The sequence below is a fragment of the Enhydra lutris genome, unplaced genomic scaffold (genome assembly GCF_002288905.1).
Source record: "Enhydra lutris kenyoni isolate GAN:26980312 unplaced genomic scaffold, ASM228890v2 scaffoldscaffold147, whole genome shotgun sequence".
Taxonomy (NCBI): domain Eukaryota; kingdom Metazoa; phylum Chordata; class Mammalia; order Carnivora; family Mustelidae; genus Enhydra; species Enhydra lutris.
In genome coordinates this window covers 213,495-236,583 of record NW_019154231.1, presented here as the reverse complement: position 1 = coordinate 236,583, position 23,089 = coordinate 213,495, and the positions used below count along the sequence as shown (strand labels likewise).

General features: G+C 46.5%; 1 protein-coding gene across 1 annotated transcript; it reads right to left on the bottom strand.

The window, feature by feature from the left end:
* Positions 1-989: 989 nt before the first annotated feature.
* Positions 990-23,089, bottom strand: LOC111140043 (leukocyte immunoglobulin-like receptor subfamily A member 1). The gene is given in 19 exon segments (XM_022492416.1): positions 990-1,160; positions 1,257-1,309; positions 1,637-1,741; positions 2,469-2,512; positions 3,110-3,416; positions 5,288-5,587; positions 6,266-6,550; positions 7,353-7,388; positions 7,581-7,627; positions 15,448-15,518; positions 19,121-19,272; positions 19,385-19,432; positions 20,918-21,262; positions 21,443-21,739; positions 21,964-22,170; positions 22,173-22,265; positions 22,410-22,693; positions 22,861-22,900; positions 23,056-23,089. Coding segments are annotated over 19 exon segments (2,895 nt in total). The 3' UTR covers positions 990-1,013.

Genomic DNA, 23,089 nt, shown 5'->3' with positions numbered 1-23,089 from the left:
AAATAGAACTTCCCTATGACCCTGCAATTGCATTACTGGGTATTGACCCCAAAGATACAGATGTAGTCAAAAGAAGGGCCATCTGTACCCCAATGTTTATAGCAGCAATGGCCATGGTCACCAAACTGTGGAAAGAACCACGATGCCCTTCAAGGGATGAATGGATAAGGAAGATGTGGTCCATATACACTATGGAGTATTAGGCCTCCATCAGAAAGGATGAATCCCCAACTTTTGTAGCAACATGGACGGGACTGGAAGAGATTATGCTGCGTGAAATAAGTCAAGCAGAGAGAGTCAATTATCATATGGTTTCACTTATTTGTGGAGCATAACAAATAACATGGAGGACATGGGGAGATGGAGAGGAGAAGGGAGTTGAGGGAAATTGGAGGGGGAGATGAACCATGAGAGACTATGGACTCTGAAAATCAATCTGAGGGTTTGAAGGGGCGGGGGGTGGGAGGTTGGGGGAGCCAGATGGTGGGTATTATGGAGGGCACGGATTGCATGGAGCACTGGGTGTGGTGCATAAACAATGAATACTGTTACGCTGAAAAGAAATTAAAAAAAAAAAGAAAAAAAATTTCAAACATACAATGTTGAATGAAAGGAGTCAGTCTCAAAAATGCATACTATGTGATTCCATGTAGATGAAACTCAATAATAGCTAGGAAGAAACACGACTAATGAGATGATAGATTTATTTGTTTATATAACATAGCAACACAAGTCAGAACTTACCCTTGAGAAGGAAAGGTGGTTTTGTGGACAATATTGGAAATGTCTGGATCATCATAATAGTATCCTAGAAGGGATGGGGGGTTTTCTAGGGGGGTTCCGAGATTTTTATTCCTTCTTAGGATGAGAGGAAGATGAAGACTTCTGTCTTCCGATTCTGGCTATTGTTGAGTGGGCGGGGGGTGTTCAGAAAGTGCTATGGCATCCATGGAGAGCCTCCTCAAGGTCTTCTTGTGGGTTCTTGGGGCATAGGATTTATGCCTTGATTGGTCTCAGCCTGTTGCGAGTTCCATGTACACACTTTCATCATGCAAGGGTTCCCCAGGCCTCTGGGAAGTAGGAGTGGTGTTTTTCTTCATGAAAATGCGATGATCCAACTGCGTGTATGTCACTTCCTGTGGGTGTTCTGCTTGAGGGTCCTGCATGACAGGAAATGGTTAAGAGGATGAGCACAAACTCAGGGGATTTAGAGGAGATGAGATGGCCCTGAAGAGGGTGAGGTGAGGACAACCTACCTCCCTGCTCACCATTCTATCCACTTCAGGTTCTCTGCTCATTATAGCAGCATCTGCAAGGAATGGAAGTCATCAGAAAAACTTGGAAGGTTCTCATTTTATAGATACAGATACCAAAGCACAGAGAGGTGCAGTGAAGGCCTGGAATTACTGCCACAAAGTAGAGTCAGAAGTTCTACCTCTCTGAAGTTCAAAGATGTATCCCCTTCGTGTCTCCCTATTTCCATTCTGTTGATGAGGATGGGGGCATGGAGGTTCTCTCTAGAAAGCCCAACCTCTGTGGCTCCTGCTTTGAACCAAGAGTCAGCCTGCACACAGAGGTCCCCCCACTCCCCCACTCCTCCCCAGACAGGCACTGGCCTCTACTTCCCAAGACTCACCCTCTTTGGGAGGGCACCACTGACGAGTGAGGAAGAAAAGAAGGATGGTGAGGAAGACGATGACCACTAAGGGCACAGCCAGAACATGCTGGTGTCCGGGGTTACCTGTAGGAAGAAATGAATCCAATAGAAGCAAATCCAGGCAGGCACCCAGTCTACTGCCATCTTGGTTCCAGCCCCATGAGACCATTTCAGATCTATGACCTACACAACTGTAAGATTATTTTTAAAAACTGTGTTGTTTTCATGCACTGAGCTTGTAGAGATTTGTTATAGCAGCCCAGGAAATGGATACAAAGTGCATATCCAGCACGAGGATGTATAGTGGAGCAGTTCTTCAATGAATAAATGAGGCAATCATGAATTTGGGTGGCAGACTGCATTCTCAGTTCTCTCTCCCTCTACTGGGTACATCACGGTTGCAGCCTGACAGACAAGAGCTAATTTCTTGGCAAATGGAACTTCTCTAAGCACTGCCTGCCCCTCACCAAATGCTCTCTTCCTTCCCCCTGCCCTCAAGTCCCCACAAACCTTATCTCCACTTAGGAATGGGGACAGAGTAAGCCCAGCATTATTCCCAGCCAGGAGATCAGGTTTATTCTCACCCTCCTCTCCTGGAGGAGGTCTCTGCTGCAGAAAATTAGAGGTTAAGAGTCCTCACTGGCCCCGTGCTGACCCAGACTGCTTCTGCTGTCATAGAGTCTGGGGATCAGAGAGGGAAGGTAATAAGCCCAAGATCACAGAACCAGAAGGTGGCTGAGCCAACACTCAAACCCAAGGCTTCTCTCTGTCAGGTTTCCACAAACAGGGATAAAAGGGACTCTTTACTCACCAGTTTTGGAGGTTGGTTTTGTGGATGGGAGACGACTATTGAAGAGTTTCATAAAAAACAAGCCAGGAGAGAGGTGGAGAAGTGGAACTGACTGTCTTCTACCCACTGAAGCTCCTCATCATCTAACACTGAGCTCCTGGGAGCTCCTAGAACCCCTCCCCAGAATCTCTGGGGCCTTGACTCCCTAGGGCTTCAAGCTGCTGAGAGGAGACGGGAGAGGTTGATGATGAAAAGGGCCTCTACTAAAGAGGAGGCTTCTCCATCTTGTGGTAAAGACACTCATACCACCTGGGAGAGCACTTTGTGGGCGAGAGTTGAGGAAGGGCTGCTAGGAAGTGGGTAATGGTGATGGGCCAATGCAACATCTGATATCGATGTTAAACCGAGCCTCTTCTCTCCTGATCCTGGGTTTGCCCTGACCTCTTTCCATCTTCCTGGGGACAGAGATCCCCAGTTTGGGTCACCACACAAGCCATGCAGGAGGATGCTGGAAGTGAGTCCTCAGTCTCTCCTTCCTTGTCTCTATCTATGCTTCCATCTCCCCAGAACTCCTAAGCATCCCACTAGTACCAGCAGGACGCCCCTGTCGTATGGCCTTCAAATCTATCCTGAATCACTGGACACAGAGCAGGTTCTGGACTTCCTCACCTGTGACAGAAAGGTACAGTGGGTCGCTTGGGCCTGACCACTCACAAGGAGAGCGGTTGAAGGAGCCATGGCATCTGTAGGTCCCGCCCAGGGCTGGGTGTGCGGGGCCCAGAGGGAAGTCAGCCTGGGTTGCACTGCCATGCTTCTGCCCCTTAGCAAGCCAGCACTCATGGGGCTGCTCATCTCTGGATAGATGATACACATCAAAGGACCTCTCTGAGCAGCAGGACAAGGTCACGTTCTCTCCTGTCCTCACCACGGTGCCTGGCTGGGTCCAGAGAGAAGGTTTCTCATGTAGACCTGGAGGAAGTGGAGGCGGTTCAGTACAGAGAGGCTCTTCCTTGCTCATAGTGTCCTTCACACCTGGACTGAGAATTCTCTCCCCCTGTTCCCAGAGCCCAAGACCCACTGTGTCCCCTCATGTCCACCTCTCCTACTGTTTCTTGTGCTTGCCTCCCTCCTATCCTTTTTCCCTTTAAAATTTTTTTTAAGATTTTATTTATTTATTTGACAGAGAGAGAGATCACAAGTAGGCAGAGAGGCAGGCAGAGAGAGAGAGAGAGAGGAGGGGAAGCAGGCTCCCTGCTGAGCAGAGAGCCTGATGTGGAGCTCAATCCCAGGATCCTGGGACCATGACCTGAGCCGAAGGCAGAGGCCTAACGCACTGACCCACCCAGGCACCCCTCCTTTTTCCATTTTGTGCTGCCTTACTCTCTCTGCCCCTCCTGGGGTCTGTTGGTTTGAGATGCCTTTTACTTTAATTATGAGTCTCTCATTCCACCTTGTCTTTGTCTTTCTGCATTATCTATCTATCAATCTATCACCTATCTATCTATGTATCTATGTATCTATGTATCTTTCTATCATCTATCAATCTATCATCTATCTCTCTACTATCATCTATCATCATCATCTATCATCTCTATCATCTATCACTTATCAATCTATCACCTATCTATGTATCTATCATCTATCAATCAATTATCTATCATCTATCTATCACCTATCAATCTATTATCTATCATCTATCAATCTGTCACCTATCTATTTATCATCTATCTATCTATCTATCTGTCATCTATCAATCTACCTTCTATCTATCTATCATGATCTATCAGTCTATTATCTATCTATCTACCTATCATCTATCTATCTATCTATCTATCATCTATCTATCATCTATCTCCATCACCTTGGTTTCTGTGACCTGCTCTGATTCTCTGTCCCCAGTCCTCTTCTGGGATCTCTGTCACCCACCCCCACATCATCTTTCTCTTTTTGCCCCACTCTCAGGTCTCAGTCCTTTAGGGCTTTTATCTGCACTCTCCATCTTTCTATTTCTCTACCCCTTTTTCTTTCTTTTGTGTTTTGTGCCTCCAAGCCAGTGTCTGTCTGTCTGTCTTTCTCTGTCATCCCTCCATTCTGTGTGTGTGTTCACAGGCACACATGCATTTCTGGTCTATTTACACAGAAACTTTCATGAACATTGACACACATTGACTTTGCTTTCTGTCTGATGGCAACTCTCTGCAGGCTTTGACCTCAGTAATCCTGTAACATCTGGGGTGACCTTCAACATAGGCCTGAGAGTCAGCTTTGGGAACCCATAAAACATACCACATACAGGGGCTGGTTCAGGTTCCTCCACCCGGGAGCATGGTTTCCGGGGGCCTACTGTGGCTCAATGACATGGGATGAAGGCATGTGAGAGTGCATGCAGCGTCTGTGGGTGCCACATGTGGTGAGGACCCGGGGCCCATTGGTCACCAGCGTGAGACAGACCAGCCTGGCCCTGAAACTTGGTCACATACATGGTGTGTCTTTGGGTTTACCTGGTAGAGAAAAGGGCATGGACATTAACTGGAAACCACATTCTAAACTGTCCCAGGTCTCTGAACAAACTCAGGGTGGAAGAGCACCCTATCTCTGATGGGGGTGTACCCGACTCTATCTGTCCCTTTGCTCTTTGCCTCCATTACTGACTCTGTCTCTGCCCCCTATAACAAGCAGTTTCTCTTCTGTCATTGTCTCTCTTGGTGTAGCTCTCGCCAAGGCTGCCTCTCTTCTTCAAAACCCACGTTCATCTCTTTCTTCACCACCTGGGGCTTCCAGGTCTTAGAACATCCTATCTGTATCTCCAAGAGGATGAGGACAGGTCTGGACAGTCTCACCTGTGATCACGATGTCCAGAGGGTCACTGGGGGCAGACCACACATGGGAGGAGCGATTGAGAGAACCGAAGCACCTGTAGGTCCCTGCATGGGCGGCTGTCACAGGACCCATGGAAAAGTTAGCATGGGAGCCCCCATGATGGTGCTGACCAGCACGGTACAAGGGGTCCTTGGATACCCCCTCTCTGTGAAGAATGAAGCTTTCAAACAGGATCTCTGAGCAACAGACCAAGGTCATGTTCCCTCCTGATTTCACCAGGGGACCCGACTGGGCTAACAAGTAAGGTTTTCTGTAGACTCCTAAGAACATAGATGTTGTAAATTGAGAAGGAGCCACCCTGCCTCTCCCCATTCCCTGGGATCTGAAATGACTGAGGGTGCCCTGTGTCTGTCTGTCTCCTTCTCCTCTGTGTCCTTTTCTGTCTGAATGTCCCTGTCTATCTCTGCCCACGTGGGTCTTATGGGCTAGGATCAAGGGAGGGGTTGACAGGACTGGGGTCCTTCTGGAGGCTGAAGGGAAGAATTCGAACTTGAGCCTTTTCTGGCTCCTGGGGGCTTCCTGTATTCCCTGTCTTGTGACTCCTTCCTCCATCACCAGGGCTGGCAGTGGCTGGTGGACTCTCTCAGGCAGCATGACTCTGAAGCTCATTCTCCTGCTTCCTTCTACTTTGTAATTACAGTAAGCTTCACCTGGATAATCCAGGATAATCTCCCCATGTCAGGGTCACCTACTTAATAACCTTAATTCCATATTCACCCTTAATTGCCCTTGGACTATTCATAGACGTGGAGTGTTATGATATAGACATCATTGGGGGGGCCATTATTCTGCCCACCTTCATGAAATGCCCTTTCATCAACAATACTTGGAGCCATTCCCATTGTTCTAACTGGACTTGACTAACACTCCCATCAGGAAACTCTGACATTAGAAAGATTGGGATAGTGACTAGCCCCTCTAGACAGGTGTTCTCTGACCTGTGACCACAATCACCAGGGGGTCACTGGGTGCTGACCACACAGAGGGGGAATCATGGTAGGATCCACGACAGCTGTAAGTCCCTGCATGTTCTGGGGTTACAGGGCCAATGAGAACACTGTTTTGAGATATTGTGCTGTGGAGCTTGGAGATGAAGATGTTATTGTCCTTGTACAGTCTGAATGTTTCAAACTTGTGATGGGAGCGACAATGAAGAGTCACATGCTGCCCTTGAGGAACTACGGGGCTTGGCCAGGCAGAGAGGGAGGGCTTGTTCTGACCACCTGGGGGAGGAGGAGGCACAGAATTGGTTTCCCCTCCCTTGACTCAGAGGCCTCCCTTCTTTCCAAGTCTCCATGGCTCCTTTCCACTCCCATCATGCCCACACCACACATAGACTCCCCACACCACACAGACATGTAGGCCTCTCCTACAACACACATGTCAGCTGACAGTTCTGGGTGAGTACTGAACAGTGGGCTCTTCCTAGGTGTTAGTAATGTAAGTCAGTTATGTAAAAGAAGACAAAGGAGATGCTGAACAGAAGAGTAATGACCTATGTGTATGCCATAACATCAGCATAACATGCCAAAACCCATGAAGCAGGTTACATGATAGTGCCATGTTGGAATGTGCTGGAATTCCAGGGGTCCTGACATGGGGATCTCTCCCCTCTGCTGAGAACATCAGTGGCAGCTGCCTGGGGCTCCTACCCTCGTGGGTGTGCTGGGGAGCTCGAGTAATTGTCCCAACTTCAGACAGTCTGTTGTTCCTGGCACTGCTTGCCAACTCTGATCTACAGACAGCACCAGTTCCTCCTAGACGTCCCATGTCTGAGCAGCAGTATCCTCCAGATGGCTTTAGAGCCTGGCTCAGCCAAGGGGAAGAAGGTGTAGGGAGGGTCTCTGGACCAAAATTGGGACTAGGGTTTCCCTGGGCCCCCTACTTTCTAGTTCACAAGAGATTCACCCACATTTCCTCCCACAGTCAAACCATCACCCAACTTCCTGTGCCGTCTGCATTCCTATTACAGGAATTCTCTTATTCTGAGTGGATGGCAGCCCAAGGTTTGGGGAAAGGACTCACCCACTTGTGCCCCGATCCTCTGGTTGAAGAAGAACCCTGGAAAGAAAGACTCACAATGGATTGTCCATCTCCATAGAAGACCCAGCCTCCCACTCCCCCGACCTGGCTTGAGCGTCACCATCAGGTCTGCTTTGTCCCCATGGGAATGTTCTGCTGTGGGGAGACCAAGCCTCCCAGGCCAATATTCCCACCATGCATTCCCTCTCCTCGTCCCCTTCTGGGACTCACCAAGACATGTGAGGCTGATGACTGCAGGGGACATGGTGCTGCTCCTGCTGCACGGTGACCCAACAGAGTTGACAAGTACACAGGATGTCGTGAAATGGGGTCCTGTTCATGTTCATAAGCTGACCGCAGCGAGGAAAGGTGACGCACACTCTTCTTACTCTGCATCTAGGTGGCTGTGGGGACTCAGTGGAGGGTAAAGTTGGGCTTCCTGGAAATCGTTTAGACTGGACCTGTCGTGTCACATCATTTACTGTGGTCAGACTTGAAACACATCTCAGACACAATGTCTCATACCCAGAATGATGAAAGGATAGTAGTTTTTTTTTTTTAAATCTAAGCTTCAAAATCTCTGTATGTAACATACAACATATCTAGTAGATACTATTATAAAACAATTATAATATACGAATCAAAATGATTTTCTAAGCTGACATTTCTGGTACTGAACCCATATTTATTAAAAATTATTTAATTTCCCTTTTGAAGGATTATGCACTCATTTAGAATCATAGAATATCACTTTATTAGCAAAGAACAGTGCATGTAAATTCTGGATCATATGGTTTTACCTGAAATTCATTGTATGACCCAGAAATCCAAACTCAGAGATTCATCTGTCTGTGTCTATCTATATATATCTCTCTCAATGTTACATAAATTTAAATATCCATTAATATAATGCTATGGTAAATTCACCTTCTTTTAAAAAATTTTTTAAATTTAATTTCTTCTTTTTAAATTTTAAAATTTTTTATTTTTATTATTGTTTTATTTATTTTTCTAAACACAATTTATTTAAAGGAATGACATGAAAGGAAAGAATGGCTGATTTCAGGGCTTGGAATGGGGGATTACAAGATGATGCTGGGACATCTTATGCCATAAACTAAAGGAATACTCAAAGGATGACAGGGACATATCAGAAGGGTGTTGGATCCAGCTGAAATAGGTTGCCACTAACTAAATTTGGGATAAACTGAACATCAGTATAGGCAATAGTAATAATGGATGTATGCCATTTAATGAAATTAGAAAGCATGAGTCTATCCTGATATAAATAAATGAATACATTGACAATATGATGAGAAATGAAATTCTTACATAGTTTAAAAGAAGCTTCTCACAAAATTAATTTCTAATTACAAAGAGAAAAGGACTTACAGCCTCATTTCTGTGGTATTCCTGCCAAAGATGCATGATTTAATTTTTTTAAATTTTTTAAATTTATTTTCAGCGTAACAGTATTCATTGTTTTTGCACCACACCCAGTGCTCCATGCAATTCGTGCCCTCCCTAATACCCACCACCTGGTTCCCCCAACCTCCCACCCCACGCCCCTTCAAAACCCTCAGGTTGTTTTTCAGAGTCCATAGTCTCTTGTGGTTCACATCCCCTTCCAATTTCCAACTCCCTTCTCCTCTCCATCTCTCCTTGTCCTCCATGTTATTTGTTATGCTCCACAAATAAGTGAAACCATATGATAATTGACTCTCTCTGCTTGACTTATTTCACTCAGCATAATCTCCTCCAGTCCCATCCATGTTGCTACAAAGTTGGGTATTCATCTTTTCTGATGGAGGCCTAATACTCCATAGTGTATATGGACCACATCTTCCTTATCCATTCGTCCGTTGAAGGGCATCGTGGTTCTTTCCACAGTTTGGCGACCGTGGCCATTGCTGCTATAAACATTGGGGTACAGATGCCCTTCTTTTCGCTACATCTGTGTCTTTGGGGTAAATACCCAGTAGTGCAATGTCAGGGTCATAGGGAAGCTCTCTTTTTAATTTCTTGAGGAATCTCCACACTGTTCTCCAAAGAGGCTGCACCAACTTGCATTCCCACCAACAGTGTAAGAGGGTTCCCCTTTCTCCACATCCTCTCCAACACACGTTGTTTCCTGTCTTGCTAATTTTGGCCATTCTAACTGGTGTAAGGTGGTATCTCAATGTGGTTTTGATTTGAATCTCCCTGATGGCTAGTGATGATGAACATTTTTTCATGTGTCTGATAGCCATTTGTATGTCTTCATTGGAGAAGTGTCTGTTCATATCTTCTGCCCATTTTTTGATATGATTATCTGTTTTGTGTGTGTTGAGTTTGAGAAGTTCTTTATAGATCCTGGACATCAACCTTTTGTCTGTACTGTCAATTACAAATATCTTCTCCCATTCCGTGGGTTGCTTCTTTGTTTTGCTGACTTTTTCCTTTGCTGTGCAGAAGCTTTTGATCTTGATGAAGTCCCAAAAGTTCATTTTTGCTTTTGTTTCCTTTGCCTTTGGAGACATATCTTGAAAGAAGTTGCTGTGGCTGATATCAAAGAGGTTACTGCCTATGTTCTCCTTTGGGATTCTGATGGATTCCTACCTCACATTGAGGTCTTTTATCCATTTTGAGTTTATCTTTGTGTATGGTGTAAGAGAATGGTCGAGTTTCATTCTTCTATGTATAGCAGTCCAGTTTCCCCAGCACCATTTATTGAAGAGACTGTCTTTTTTCCACTGTATATTTTTTCCTGTTTTGTTGAAGATTATTTGCCCATAGAGATGAGGGTCCATATCAGGGCTCTCTACTCTGTTCCACTGGTCTATGTGTCTGTTTTTATGCCAGTACCATGCTGTCTTGGTGATCACAGCTTTGTAGTAAAGCTTGAAATCAGGTAACATGATGCCGCCAGTTTTATTTTTGTTTTTCAACATTTCCTTAGCAATTTGGGGTCTCTTCTGATTCCATACAAATTTTAGGATTATTTGCTCCAGCTCTTTGAAAAATACCAGTGGAATTTTGATCAGAACGGCATTAAAAGTATAGATTGCTCTAGGCAGTATAGACATTTTAACAATGTTTATTCTTCTGATCCAAGAGCATGGAATGGTCTTCCATCTTTTTGTGTCTTCTTCGATTTCTTTCATGAGTGTTCTGTAGTTCCTCGAGTACAGATCCTCTACCTCTTTGGTTAGGTTTATTCCCAGGTATCTTATGGTTCTTGGTGTTATAGTAAATGGAATCGATTCTCTAATTTCCCTTTCTTTCCCTATACTTTGAAGCATTTTAATCAGGAATGGATGCTGGATTTTGTCAAATGCTTTTTCTGCATTAATTGAGAGGACCATGTGGTTCTTCTCTCTTCTCCTATTGATTTGTTCTATCACATTGATTGATTTGTGAATGTTGAACCATCCTTGTAACCCAGGGGTGAATCCCACCTGGTCATGGTGGATAATTTTTTTTTTTTTGCTAGAAGCTGGTTTTTTGAAAGAATCAATAAGATCGATAAACCATTGGCCACACTAATCCAAAAGAAAAGAGAGAAAGCCCAAATTAATAAAATTATGAATGAAAAGGGAGAGATCACAACTAACACCAAGGAAGTAGAAACAATCACCAGAAGTTATTATCAACAGTTATTGCCAATAAGCTAAGCAACCTAGATGAAATGGATGCATTCCTGGAAAACTATAAACTCCCAAAATTGAACCAGGAAGAAATTGACAACCTGAATAGACCGATATCTAGTAACGAGATTGAAGCAGTGATCAAAAACCTCCCAAAAAATAACAGCCCAGGACCGATGGATTCCCTGGGGAATTCTACCAAACTTTCAAAGAAGAAATAACACCTATTCTCCTGAAGCTGTTTCAAAAAATTGAAGCAGAAGGAAAACTTCCAGACTCTTTCTATGAAGCCAGCATTACCCTGATCCCCAAACCAGGCAAAGACCCTACCAAAAAGGAGAATTTCAGACCATTATCACTGATGAATATGGATGCTAAGATTCTCAACAAGATCCTAGCAAACAGGATCCAACAGCATATTAAAAAGATTATCCACCATGACCAGGTGGGATTCATCCCTGGGCTACAAGGATGGTTCAACATTCACAAATCAAACAATGTGATAGAACAAATTAATAAGAGAAGAGAGAAGAATCACATGGTCCTCTCAATTGATGCAGAAAAAGCATTTGACAAAATCCAGCACCCGTTCCTGATTAAAACACTTCCAAGTATAGGGATAGAGGGAACATTCCTGAACCTCATAAAATCTATCTATGAAAGACCCACAGCAAATATCATCCTCAATGGGAAAAAGCTCGCAGCCTTCCCGCTGAGATCAGGAACACGACAAGGATGCCCACTCTCACCAGTCTTGTTCAGCATAGTATTAGAAGTCCTAGCAACAGCAATCGGACAACAAAGAGAAATAAAAGGTACCCAAACTGGCAATGAAGAAGTCAAACTCTCTCTCTTTGCAGATGACATGATTCTTTATATGGAAAACCCTAAAGACTCCACCCCCAAACTACTAGAACTCATACAGCAATTCAGTAACATGGCAGGATACAAAGTCAATGTACAGAAATCAGTGGCTTTCTTATACACTAACAATGAAAATACAGAAAGGGAAATTAGAGAATCGATTTCATTTACTATGTGGTCTATTCTTGAGAAGGTTCCATGTGCACTTGAGAAGAATGAGTATTCTGTTGTTTTAGGGTGGAATGTTCTGTATATATCTATGAGGTCCATCTGGTCCAATGTGTCGTTCAATGCTCTTGTTTCTTTATTGATTTTCTGCTTCGATGATCTATTACTGAAAGAGGCGTGTTAAGATCTCCTACTATTAATGTATTCATATCAATATGACTCTTTATCTTGATTAACAGTTTTCTTATGTAATTGGCTGCTCCCATATTGGGGGCGTAGATATTTACAATTGTTAGATCATCTTGGTGGATAGTCCCTTTAAGAATGATGTGGTGTCCTTCTGTATCTCTGACTACAGTCTTTATTTTTTTTTTTAAATTTTCATCATAAGAGTATTCATTGTTTTTGCACCACACCCAGTTCTCCATGCAATCCGTGCCCTCTCTAATACCCACCACCTGGTTCCCCCAACCTCCCACCCCTGCCGATTCAAACCCCTCAGATTGTTTTTCAGTGTCTTTAGTTTAAAATCTAATTTATCTGATATGAGCATCGCTACCCCGGCCTTTTTTTTTTCCCATTTATTTATTTATTTATTTATTTATTTTCAGCATAACAGTATTCATTGTTTTGTTTTGTTTTTGATAGACATCTTTATTTATTTTTTTACTTTTAAAATTTATTTATTTATTTATTTTTACTATTTTTTATTACAATTTTTTTTATTTTCAGCATAACAGTATTCCTTGTTTTTGCACCACACCCAGTGCTCCATGCAATCTGTGCCTCTCTAATACCCACCACCTGGTTCCCCCAACCTCCCACCCCCCACCGCTTCAAACCCCTCTGATTGTTTTTCAGCGTCTTTAGTTTAAAATCTAATTTATCTGATATGAGTATCACTATCCCGGCCTTCTTTTGAGGCCCATTGGCATGAAAGATGCTTCTCCATCCCTTCACTTTCAGTCTGGGTGTATCCTTAGGTTCGAAATGGGTCTCTTGTAGACAACATATGGATGGGTCCTGTCGTTTTATCCAATCTGCAACCCTGTGTCATTTTATGGGCCCATTTAGGCAATTCACATTGAGAGTGATTATTGATAGATACATTTTTATTGACATCATGTTACCTTTGAAGTCTTTCTTTCTGTAGATTGTCTCTGTATTTCTATTCAATGCTATTCTTAGGATTTTTCCTCTTTTATAGAACCCCCCTTAATATTTCCTGCAGTGTTGGTTTGGTGGTTGCATAGTCTTTTAAACCTTGCTGGTCTTGGAAACTCTTTATCTCTCCATCCATTTTGAATTTCAGTTTTGCTGGATAAAGTATTCTTGGCTGCATGTTCTTCTCATTTAGTGCCCTAAATATATCTTGCCAGCCCTTTCTGGCTTGCCAGGTCTCTGTGGACAGGTCTGACATTGTTCTGATGGGCTTTCCTCTGTATGTAAGGAGCTTTTTGTCCTAGCAGCTTTCAAGAGGGTCTGCCTACAATTATAATTCTTCATTCTTACTATTAGGTTTCTCGAGGACTTTTGAGAATCTATAATCTTGGGGGGAAACCATTCTGCCTCTAGTACATGAATGCTGGTTCCATTTGTGAGATTGGGAAAATTTTCATGGAAAACTTGTTCCAGTTTATCTTCTAGACTTCTTTCTTTCTCCTCCCCTTCAGGGATTCCAATAATTCTGACGTTGGAACGTTTCATGGCATCATTTATTTCCATGATTCTGTTTTCGTGTCTTCTAAGCTGTTTGTTCCAGGCTTCCTCCTGATCCTTTCTATCTGTTTGTCCTCCAGATCACTAATTCTATCTTCTGTCTCAGTTACCCTAGCTTTTAGAGAATTTAGATTAGATTGGAGCTCATTGAGAGCATTGTGAACATCATCCCTGGTGGCTTTCACTTCTGCCCTAACATTGTGAACATCATCCCTGGTGGCTTTCAGTTCGGCCCTAATCAATTCCGTTTGGTCATCCATGGCTTTCTCCAACCTAGCTATTGCCTGGATAATTGTTAGCTTGAATTCCCTTTCCGACATATTGTCTATGTCAATAGCCATTAGCTCTGTTGCAGAAGGCCCATCCTCTGTATTTTTCTTCTGTTGGGCATTCCTCCTCCTAGTCATTTTGGTGAGAGATGGCTGAATGGATGTAGCTGGATGTATTGACCATGGTGCAGTCAAGGTGCACCCTCGAACGGTTCTGCCCACTGGCAACTTCTGCCCCTGTAGAGATCCAGACGTCTATAATTCTGATCTCAGGCTAATTTCATGGGTGATCGGAGTTCTTTGGTAGGTAATCAGCTCACTTTAGGGTACAGGTTGAAACGGCGCCTCCTCCTACTTCCCCACCATCTTGTCTCCCAATTTAATTTCTTTTCAGTGTAACAGAATTCATTGTTTATGCACCACACCCGGTACTCCATGCAATACGTGCCCTCCATAATACCCACCACCAGGCTCCCCCGACCTCCCACCCAACCCCTTCAAAACCTTCAGATTGTTTTTCAGAGTCCATAGTCTCTCATGGTTCATCTCCCCCTCCAATTTCCCTCAACCCTCTTCTCCTCTCCATCTCCCCATGTCCTCCGTGTTATTTGTTCTGCTCCACAAATAAGTGAAACCATATGATAATTGACTCTCTCTGCTTGACTTATTTCACTCAGCATAATCTCCTCCAATCCTGTTCATGTTGATAGAAAAGTTGGGTATTCATCCTTTCTGATGGAGGCATAATACTCCATAGTGTATATGGACCACATCTTCTTTATCCATTTGTCCATTGAAGGGCGTCTTGGTTCTTTCCACAGTTTGGCAACTGTGGCTATGAATCGTGGCTATGAATGCTGCTATGAACATTGGGGTACAGATGGCCCTTCTTTTCACTACATCTGTATCTTTGGGATAAATACCCAGTAGTGCAATTGCAGGGTCATAGGGCAGCTCTATTTTTAATTTCTTAAGGAATCTCCACACCGTTCTCCACATAACAATTTTTATATCTCCATTTCATTGTTCTGGACTGCAATATAGTATTTCTTGCATGAATATATCAACATGTATTTTTCCATTCTTATTATTATAGATATCTGGCTAGCATGCTTATCTAGATAATACAGGTGATAGAGATACTTTAACAATAGTATTCTTCCAACCCATAAACTTGGGACATCTTTCATTTGTTTGGGTCTTCTTCATTTTCTTTCATCAAAAGTCTTACGGTTTTCAGGGTATAGCTTTCACCTCTTTGGTTAAATTTATTCCCAAATATTTTATTATTGATGTTATTATAAATGAAATTGTTTCCACCCCCTCCACATCAATTCAGCTTTTATTGTATCTTTCAAATATCACAAATATTGTGTTATGGTTGTCACTAACATAACACAATCAAAAATAATAATAAAAAATAAAATATCACAAATAAGTTTGAAAAATCACCTGGCATCTTGCTGTTTCTGTAGCTGGAAAACTTGGATCTTGTTCATCAGCATGCTGAGCTGTTCTTTTCTCTGAAACAGAGATACCACCCAAACATTTTTTAGTTATCCTTCTTTTTTTTTAGATTATTTATTTATTTGACACACAGAGAATACATGTAGACAGAGGTAGGCAGAGAGAGGAGGAAGCAGGCTCCCTGCTGAGCAAAGAGTCTGATGTGAGGCTCGATCCCAGGACTCTGGGATCATGACCTGAGCCAAAGGCAAAGGTTTTAACCCACTGAGCCACCCAGTTGCCCCTGGTAATCAGCATTTTTAACTCTTCTGGCTTACTGAATGGAAGCAGCTGAATTTGATTCAAATTCAATCTCATTTTCTTCAAGAGTTAACTGGACTCTCTGGGCTTGAGTTATTGAACAAGCAACACCTGGCGTCCCCCAAACCTTGTGGATGTGTTTTTCACCAAGAAATTTTGGATTTTGATGTGAAAACCAATCTCCTGAATGACAACAGTGTTGCTAATGTCATGCTGAGGTTTATGAGAGAACTAAACTGTTTGTTGCACTTAACAAAAGTGCATGTCACCTTGTTATTTGAAGGGTGTGGAACAGCATACAGAGTCTGTGGGGCTACTGTGAGAATCAGCAGCACTGGACCGAGGTCTGGTCCCTACGGTACTTCAGGTCACAAGGGTAAGATGGGCTTCATGTGGAGACACAGGACCCTGACCTGACAACTCCACTCACCAGGGGCACTTTCTGTTGGTGGCATTTGCAGTGCCCACAGTCATTACTTGAGGCCTGCTGGCTTATTCTGGGATCTCAGAGAGCCTGGTTATCCTCGAGCTCAGAGCATTTCTCTTCCTGCAGGTGTAGAGGTGTAGAGGGTCATATTGCCATTGCCATGGAAATGGGTCAGCATATCTAGGACCCTCGTGCATGGTGAATCCCGGAGGAAATGGGGGTCTTTCTTCACGGGTCCCACTCTTTTCTCTCTCCAGAAGTAAGATCCATAAGGGAAGGAACAATTAACTGTGGGGCAAGAATTATTCCAGGGATTGTCATTAGAGGTTTTCCTGTGTTGGAAGCTCTCTGCCACCCAAAAGTCATTTCCACTTAAAAAAAATTATATATATTTTAAAGATATTTAATTTATTTATTTGACAGAGAGAGATCACAAGTAGTCAGAGAGGCAGGCAGAGAGAGAGAGGGGAAAGCAGGGTCCCTGCTGAGCAGAGAGCCCCATATGGGTCTTGATCCCAGGACCCTGAGATCATGACCCGAGGCGAAGGCAGAGTCTTAACCCACTGAGCCACTCAGGTGCCCTATTTCCACTTTTTAATACAACACTAAGGTCGAGGGGTTCTGTATCTGTTTTCAAGGTCAAGCCCCTAATAAGTTTCCATCTAGGAATGGAGTGGAGAGAACTCTGACCCTGGTGACCAGCAGCCTTGCACACAGCTGTCTGCCCTGAACTCTCAGAGATGAGGGATGGGACAGATGAGGAATGAGCTGGAACTGAGGTTCCTCCCAGCTGCTCAGGATGACGGTCTGTTAGGACAGAGGGCGAGTCCATGAGGAAGAACAGACAGATTCTTAGAGACGGACCTATACGTAGCTCAGGCATTTGTATGGTTTACCGCCATAATGGATTATGGGAAGCTTTTCCTCCCATTATTTATGGGGTTGAAGTTAGTCAGTTGTGCTTAAAAAATGACTGTCTCTTCATGAACATTATATATGTGATGGATTAATCATACGCAGGGTTCTTGACATGTGCTTTCCTATACACGATGTGGAGGATGAAATTGATCTGTACACTGCTGGTGGTTTCAGTTTGTGATTTTTCAACCTTAAAACATCCCATTCCACATTTGCCATTAAATACTAATTGTGAGGGGCACCTGGGTGGCTCAGTGGTTTAAGCCTCTGCCTTCGGCTCAGGTCATGATCTCAGGGTTCTGGGATCGAGCCCCGCATTGGGCTTTCTGCTCAGCAGGGAGTCTGCTTCCCTCTCTCTCTCTGCCTGCCTCTCTGCCTACTTGTGATCTCTCTCTGTCAAATAAATAAATTCTTAAAAAAATACTAATTGTGAACATTTTTTTCATGTGTCTGATAGCCATTTGTATGTCTTCATTGGAGAAGTGTCTGTTCATATAAGTCAAGCAGAGAGAGTCAATTATCATATGGTTTCACTTATTTGTGGAGCATAACAAATAGCATGGAGGACAAGGGGAGTTAGAGAGGAGAAGGGAGTTGAGGGAAATTGGAAGGGGAGGTGAACCATGAGAGACTATGGACTCTGAAAAACCACCTGAGGGTTTTGAAGGGGCGGGAGGTGGGAGGTTGGGGGATCCAGGTGGTGGGTATTGGAGAGGGCACGGATTGCATGGAGCACTGGGTGTGGTGCAAAAACAATGAATACTGTTACGCTGAAAAAAATAAAAAATTAAAAAAAATACTAATTGTGTGGGATAGAACTCTATGGTTTGTGTCTACACTGAGCAACACACTTGTCAATATTCTCCCGCAGGCGCCACGCCGACACACACGGCTGCCGCTAGGGTGTGGGCTCCTGGGGCGGAGCCGCGCCCCTTACTTTCACCAGGTGACTCTGATCTGCTCCCCAGCCTGTCCTTAGCAGTTTATACTCCTACCAGGAATGTGCTGGGATCTCAGTACACAGTATTTTCTCCAACGATGGCTATTGCCATTGTGTTCTCTTGCCTGTCCTGTGGCTGTAGTAGGATTTGTGTGTCACAGTTTCCCTGAAACCGTGGCATTACACTGAGCTGGAAAATACCAGGATGTTTACAATACAGGGAGGCACACGTGCACGTTGGGATGACCAGTGAGGTGAGCCCACAGCTGGATCACACTCACTCGTGATGACGGTGTATCCATGACTCCCACCTGGGTGCACAGTGCGTTCACACGGCTCCTTGATGTTGCCCATGACGGGAGTGTTTACACCAAAGAAGTGGGCAAATACTACAAATCACAACTTAAAAAGAAAAAAAACCCCAAACATTTAATACATGGAGCCAGTGTAGAAGCTCCCTACCAGGCTACCCTTCAAACGCCCCTAAGCTCACTCAAACTGATGGTGTTTCTGGAAGATTCCACTAGGTGTCGCCGCATGAGGACAGAAGAGCTCTGTGAGTCCAGAAAGGGTTCGGGGAATGGTTTTGGATTCATCTGTTGCAACGTGGACCTGATTTTCACCCACTTATTTACTTATGAAAACAGAGTCCGTGTTTTGGGCTGAAGGGATGGAGGACAGCAGCGCCCATCAGGGAAAGTGGAAATGGAAAGTGAAGGAAAATGAATCCCACGAAGGTGGACCAGAGCTGCCTCTGTAGGAAGGTATGAACCAGCCCTGCCTTGTGGGATGAACCCTCAAGTCACAGGGATGAGGAAAGACGGGGGCAGTCAAGGATGTCCAACAATGCAGGAGGGAAAGCACCACAGGTCACGGGGGATGAGTCCTGGACAGGGAGCAGCCCAGACATGTCCTGCACCTGAACCATGCTCCCCCTTGATGTTGTCAGCAGACAGATCAGCGAGGGTGAGCTGCAGACTTTCCTCCAGATCCCTCTGGGCACCTGGGATGCATGCCCACAGCTCTGCCACAGGGAGTGGTGGCTTTGCTCCCCCTCGTGTTTAGCTCCTGGCTGCGTCTGGGATCCTTCTCTGGCTGTGCTGAGCCTCTAGCAGCAGAATCCCGAGGACCACCAGGATCAAGACAGCCACACCCAGGCGGGTCAGATTCTCTACGGTGTAATCTTTGGGGTCTGAGGCTAGGAATGAGGACAGAGAGGTTGCAGATGTCAGAGAGGACCCAAATCACCATATCCTGCATGTCCACCTAAGGTACCTGCCTCCCCGAAGAGAACACCCCCCTCCACAGCAGTCCCATCACTGGGACTTTCTCCTACTCACCACTGCTGGGGTCTGAGTTGTTTTGGGGTGGGCTCACAGTGCCAGCTGCTTCCGCAGGGAAGACAGAAGCAGATGGAAGCAGATGGAAGGAGCTAGAGACCCCCGTCCAGCCTGTCCTCTGCTCTGTGTCTTTATCCCTCAGCCTGTCACTATGTGGTTTTTGTACAGTTCCTGAACTAGCCCTTCTCTGCACTAGGGGCTTTCCTCTGCTCTCCTCACTGGATTCCTTCAGCCTCCTTGTTCTCTTTGATTTCAGAGTATGCTTCTGAGTCACTCGGGATAGATTCTGGCTGTGCCCCACCAGCTCAGGGTTGCAGAGAAAAATGGCCTCCCAGCACAGAAATCATCATGTCCTCGCATGTTCTCTGCTCAGTCTGGGACACAAGACCTCCTGGGCTCATGTCCCTGCAGATGACAGTTTCCATTTATTCAGTAGCCGAGGTCCCAGCAGCATCCATGGATGAGGGGCTGGTGCCAGGGGCTCCTGACTGTCAGGAGCACAGAGGGGCCGATGTCTGGGGCCGGGTCCCTGTCCCTCCATGTCAACCAGCTCCCTTCCTTCAGGGTCTGCACTTTATTCTGTACCTACAGTATTCCTCCTTGGTTATGTTCATTAATTCATTCTTCATTTACTTACAGATACCCACAGTGCCACACACACACACACACACACACACAGAGCAAGAGAGAGAGAGATCTGTGTGCACACATCTACAACAGGAATATAAATATGTATCCACGAAAGGTGATGGTCAGTCACTGGGTCATAGGAACACTGTTATTGCTCACATGCAGTGTGGATCGAGATGGGAAGAAGAGGTACATAAGTAAACAAACAAACAAGCAAAAAAAGAGACTCATTGAAAATGTGCTAAGACCCGGGAGTGCCCAGAGCTTGTTCCCCACAAGGACCGTGTGAATCCATCTAACCCCAATGCACACAGGAGAAGGAGGACGGTTTCTGAGTCTGCTGTCCCTGTCACCTGAGTTCCCTTTGTCCTCATCTGCAGGTGCTGCTCTAGAAGGTGTGAGAAGCAGACACAGGGACACTGGACCAGCAACCACACACAATGCAGAGTGGACACCAGTGTACACAGACATGGGGTGCAGCCTCCCTGGGGAATCCCATGAGCCAGACTCGACCCTCCTGGGTCTCAGGTGTGCACTGAGGGGCATGTAGGCCCCCAGGTGAGTATGGAGGGCAGCAAGTGGTGCCCGCAGGTGGGAGACTTCTGTCCAGGAGAGTCCCTGACGCCATGGATTGGATTCTGCTATGGAGGGACAGGAGGTGAGTGGGAGGCGCTGTCTACTCACCATCATCCTCACTCACCCCCCACGCGGCCCCTAATCCTTACTCTGCTGAGACTGTACGATGGGGGACCCGGGTACACACTGTGGATCTTCCCAACCTCTCCAGGGCAGGACCCTCCTCTGTGGAGCCCCCCTGACCTCCACATCTGTTACTGTGTCAGGCTTTCCTGAGACATGGGTCCTGAGCTGACAGAGCTCAGACAGGACAATGTCAGGGACCCTTACCTGATACTAGGAGCTCCAGGGGGTCACTGGACTGTGACAACAGGTAGGGGGAGGTGCTGGCGGAGCCGTAGCACCTGTAGGTCCCCCTGTGGGCTGAGGTCACAGGACTCATGGGGAATTTAGCCTGGTGCTGCCCAGCTCGGTACTGTGATCTAAGACGCAGCAGGGGATTGGCTGCCCCCTCCTTGGACAGAAGGAAAGTGTCCACAGGGCTCCGTGACTGACACAGCAGGGTCACATTCTCTCCTGCGGCCACCGTGGGTCCAGGCTGCACTGAGAGGAGGGTGTGTAGGGCAGTTGTCCTAGAGAGAGGAAAGGCGGGTGAGGGCCTGTCCAGCCCTTGTTCTGAACTGAATCTGTCTGTGTCCTCCGAGTCTCTCCCTTCCCATCCCCCATCTCTCTCTGTCTCTCTCTCTCCTTGGGGACCCCAGAACCCTGGTCCCAGCTGCCACCACCTTGGGCTCCCCTGGCAGGACCTGTGCAGAGTCTGCGGTCCTGACTGAACCCATGAGCCCTCACCTGTGAGCAGGATGTCCAGGGGGTCACTGGGGGCCGACCACTCGGAGGAGAGGGTGTGTCCACCATAGCATGTGTACCGGCCCTCGTGGGAGGGTCTCACAGGGCCCAGGGGGAAGTCTGCCCCAGAGAGCCCAGCCTGGGGCTGCCGGCCAAGCCGCTGGGGAGGTTCAGGTGCCCCCTCCTTGGACAGAGCGAATCTGTCGTAGCTGACATCAGAGCGACACTGGAGGGTCAGGCTCTGTCCAGGTGTCACGACAGGGCCCTGCTGGGTCAGGAGGGAGGGCTTCCCCGACACACCTGGGAGAGACCAGCCGTGGAAGGCAGGGGCTGCTTCTTCCCAAACCTCCCTTCTCCCCTCCTGACCCCCGGGTCTCACTGTCCATCACCCTCCGTGACTCTGACCTGTGAGTTCCCGTGGTCCTCACACCCACCATCTCATTGGGGCTCCCCTGGGAGCAGAGTCCCTGTTAACCTGTCGGGTGACTCAAAGCATGAATGGGGCAATAGTCAGACTTTCTCACCTGACACCATCAACTCCAGGGCGTCACTGGGGTCCGACCATACCTGGGGGGTGTTGCTGTAATAGCCATAGCATCTGAACGTCCACCTGAGGCTGGGGGTCACGGGGCCCACAGGGAACAGGGCCTGGGTACCCCCATGGGTGGCTGCCTGGGAGACCAGGGTCCAGGAGGGCTGGCGCTCTCCTTCCTTCATCAGGACGAACTGTGGAATCCCATCCGTGAGGTACACTGGAGGGTCACATTCCCTCCTGAGGTCACAACAGGGCTGGGCAGGGCTGAGAGCCTGGGTTTGTCCTGGGATCCTAGGAGAGGAGGAGTGGACAGTGTAAAAAGAGGCTCAGGTCCCCTACATCATCCCCAGGCTGAGCTGTGGGAGGGAGACACTTGGAGGCAGACCCCCTTCCTGAGGGAAGAATCTGGGGCTGGGACCCTGAGTGGGCTCGCACCTGTCACCACCAGCTCCAGGGGGTCACTGTACTCTGACCAGTCATTGGGTTGTTCATAGTCACAGCGATATCTTCCTGCATATACATCTGTCATGTATGTGATGGAGAAGTTGGCCTTGTCCCCGGGCTCCAGTGTCTTCTGTGTGTCCCAGATCCATGAGTCTTCCTCTTTATGCAGGTGGTACTCCTCGGCCTCCAGGCCCCCCTGACACCAAATGGTCACAGGTGTCCCCCATGGCATCACAGAGCCTGGATCAGCCCAGATGGTGGGTTTGGGGAGGGTCCTTGGAAGGAAACAGAGGCTGGGACACAGATCTTCCTCACCCCCAGGTCCCAGCTCAGCACCAAACCCCCAGCGTGCCCCCAGAAGTGTTGGTCTCCGTCCCTCACTGCCTGCTGGGTGACCCCTGTGCCCAGTGAGGAAGTGGGGCTGGGGCCTCTGGGGACAGACTCACCTGTCTGTGCTTTGGTCCTGGAGTTTACACTCAGCCCTGGAAGAGAGTCCCTGTGAGAGGTTTGCCCTGAATCCTAGCAGAATCCCTCTTCCTGCAAGCCTCCTGAGCCTGGGGTCTCTGACAGACCAGGGCTTGACTGTGGGGTGGGTTCCTCCCAGACTAGGGCATCCCTTTCCCTCCTCATATCTCACCAAGACAGAGCAGGGCTGTGAGGATGGGGGTCAT